The sequence below is a fragment of the Cynoglossus semilaevis genome, chromosome 20, assembly GCF_000523025.1.
Source record: "Cynoglossus semilaevis isolate Cse_v1.0 chromosome 20, Cse_v1.0, whole genome shotgun sequence".
Taxonomy (NCBI): Eukaryota; Metazoa; Chordata; class Actinopteri; order Pleuronectiformes; family Cynoglossidae; genus Cynoglossus; species Cynoglossus semilaevis.
Genome location: NC_024326.1, coordinates 14,461,916 through 14,462,798, shown reverse-complemented (window position 1 = coordinate 14,462,798; position 883 = coordinate 14,461,916). Strand labels below are relative to the sequence as shown.

The following is an 883-nucleotide window of genomic DNA, read 5'->3' as shown; positions in this document are numbered from 1 at the left end:
CTCCGTGTCACACAGACGTCTGTGGGCGTGAAGCTGCCGAGGTTGAGGTAACGTGTCATCGAAGCTAATTTCACAGCCTCAGGGTTTCCTCCGAGATCTGCGTCTCCACCCTCACCTGGAGGCCACAACAACACCACCGCTGATGCTGCTGATGATGATGATGCTGATGCTGATGCTTACACTTAGCTTTATGGTTATTAGCAGTTGTAGCTTTTTTAATATACAAAAAAAAACCCCGATACAGTGCTGTAGAATATCAATACAGCATTGTAAAAAAAACAAAGTTTTGCGATATTTAATTTTTTTTTACACGTCTTTATTTTTTTTATACTTTTAGTTCCTGTTTAAACAACTTTTTTAAAATTTTTTTTTTGTTTTTTTTTTTATTAATAATTCTTCTTATTTTTCCCTCCCTCCACCAGGAGTCCCCCTCAGACCCATGCTGGCTCACCCCACAAAGGGCGTGGGCGAGGTGCTGAAGAAGTTTGACGAGGCGGCGTTCACGTGCGAGTACAAGTACGACGGCGAGCGCGCACAGGTGTGTGTGTCAGTGTGTGTGTGTCAGTGTGTGTGGGGGGGGTGGGGCTTGTGAAGGGTGACAGCGAACTGGGACTGTTTGTTTTTCCCTCACGTGTTTTTTTTTTTTGGCGGTGAACATATGCCTGTACCTGACGGCTGTGTTCCTTGAGCGTGAGGTATTGCTGCTGTGTGTGACTCACCGTGTGTGTGTTCGCCTGTGTGTGTGTGTGTGTGTATATGCATGAATGCGCGGCGTCTCTGAATGATGTTTGTGCTTATTCTTTTCAAGATTAATAGCACCGCTGCGTTGCCCTGGGCCTGCAAGGTGGAGAAAGATACCTCTGTCACTGTGGCAGGAGGACGA

The 883-nt window shown here is 46.2% G+C and overlaps 1 protein-coding gene across 1 annotated transcript in view; it reads left to right on the top strand.

The window, feature by feature from the left end:
• Window positions 1-883, top strand: part of lig1 (ligase I, DNA, ATP-dependent) — a 43,209-nt gene that overhangs the window by 17,077 nt on the left and 25,249 nt on the right. The window contains exon 19 of the mRNA XM_025052454.1: window positions 413-538. Within this exon, the coding sequence (XP_024908222.1) occupies window positions 413-538 (126 nt within the window). The remainder of the gene's footprint in view (window positions 1-412; window positions 539-883) is intronic.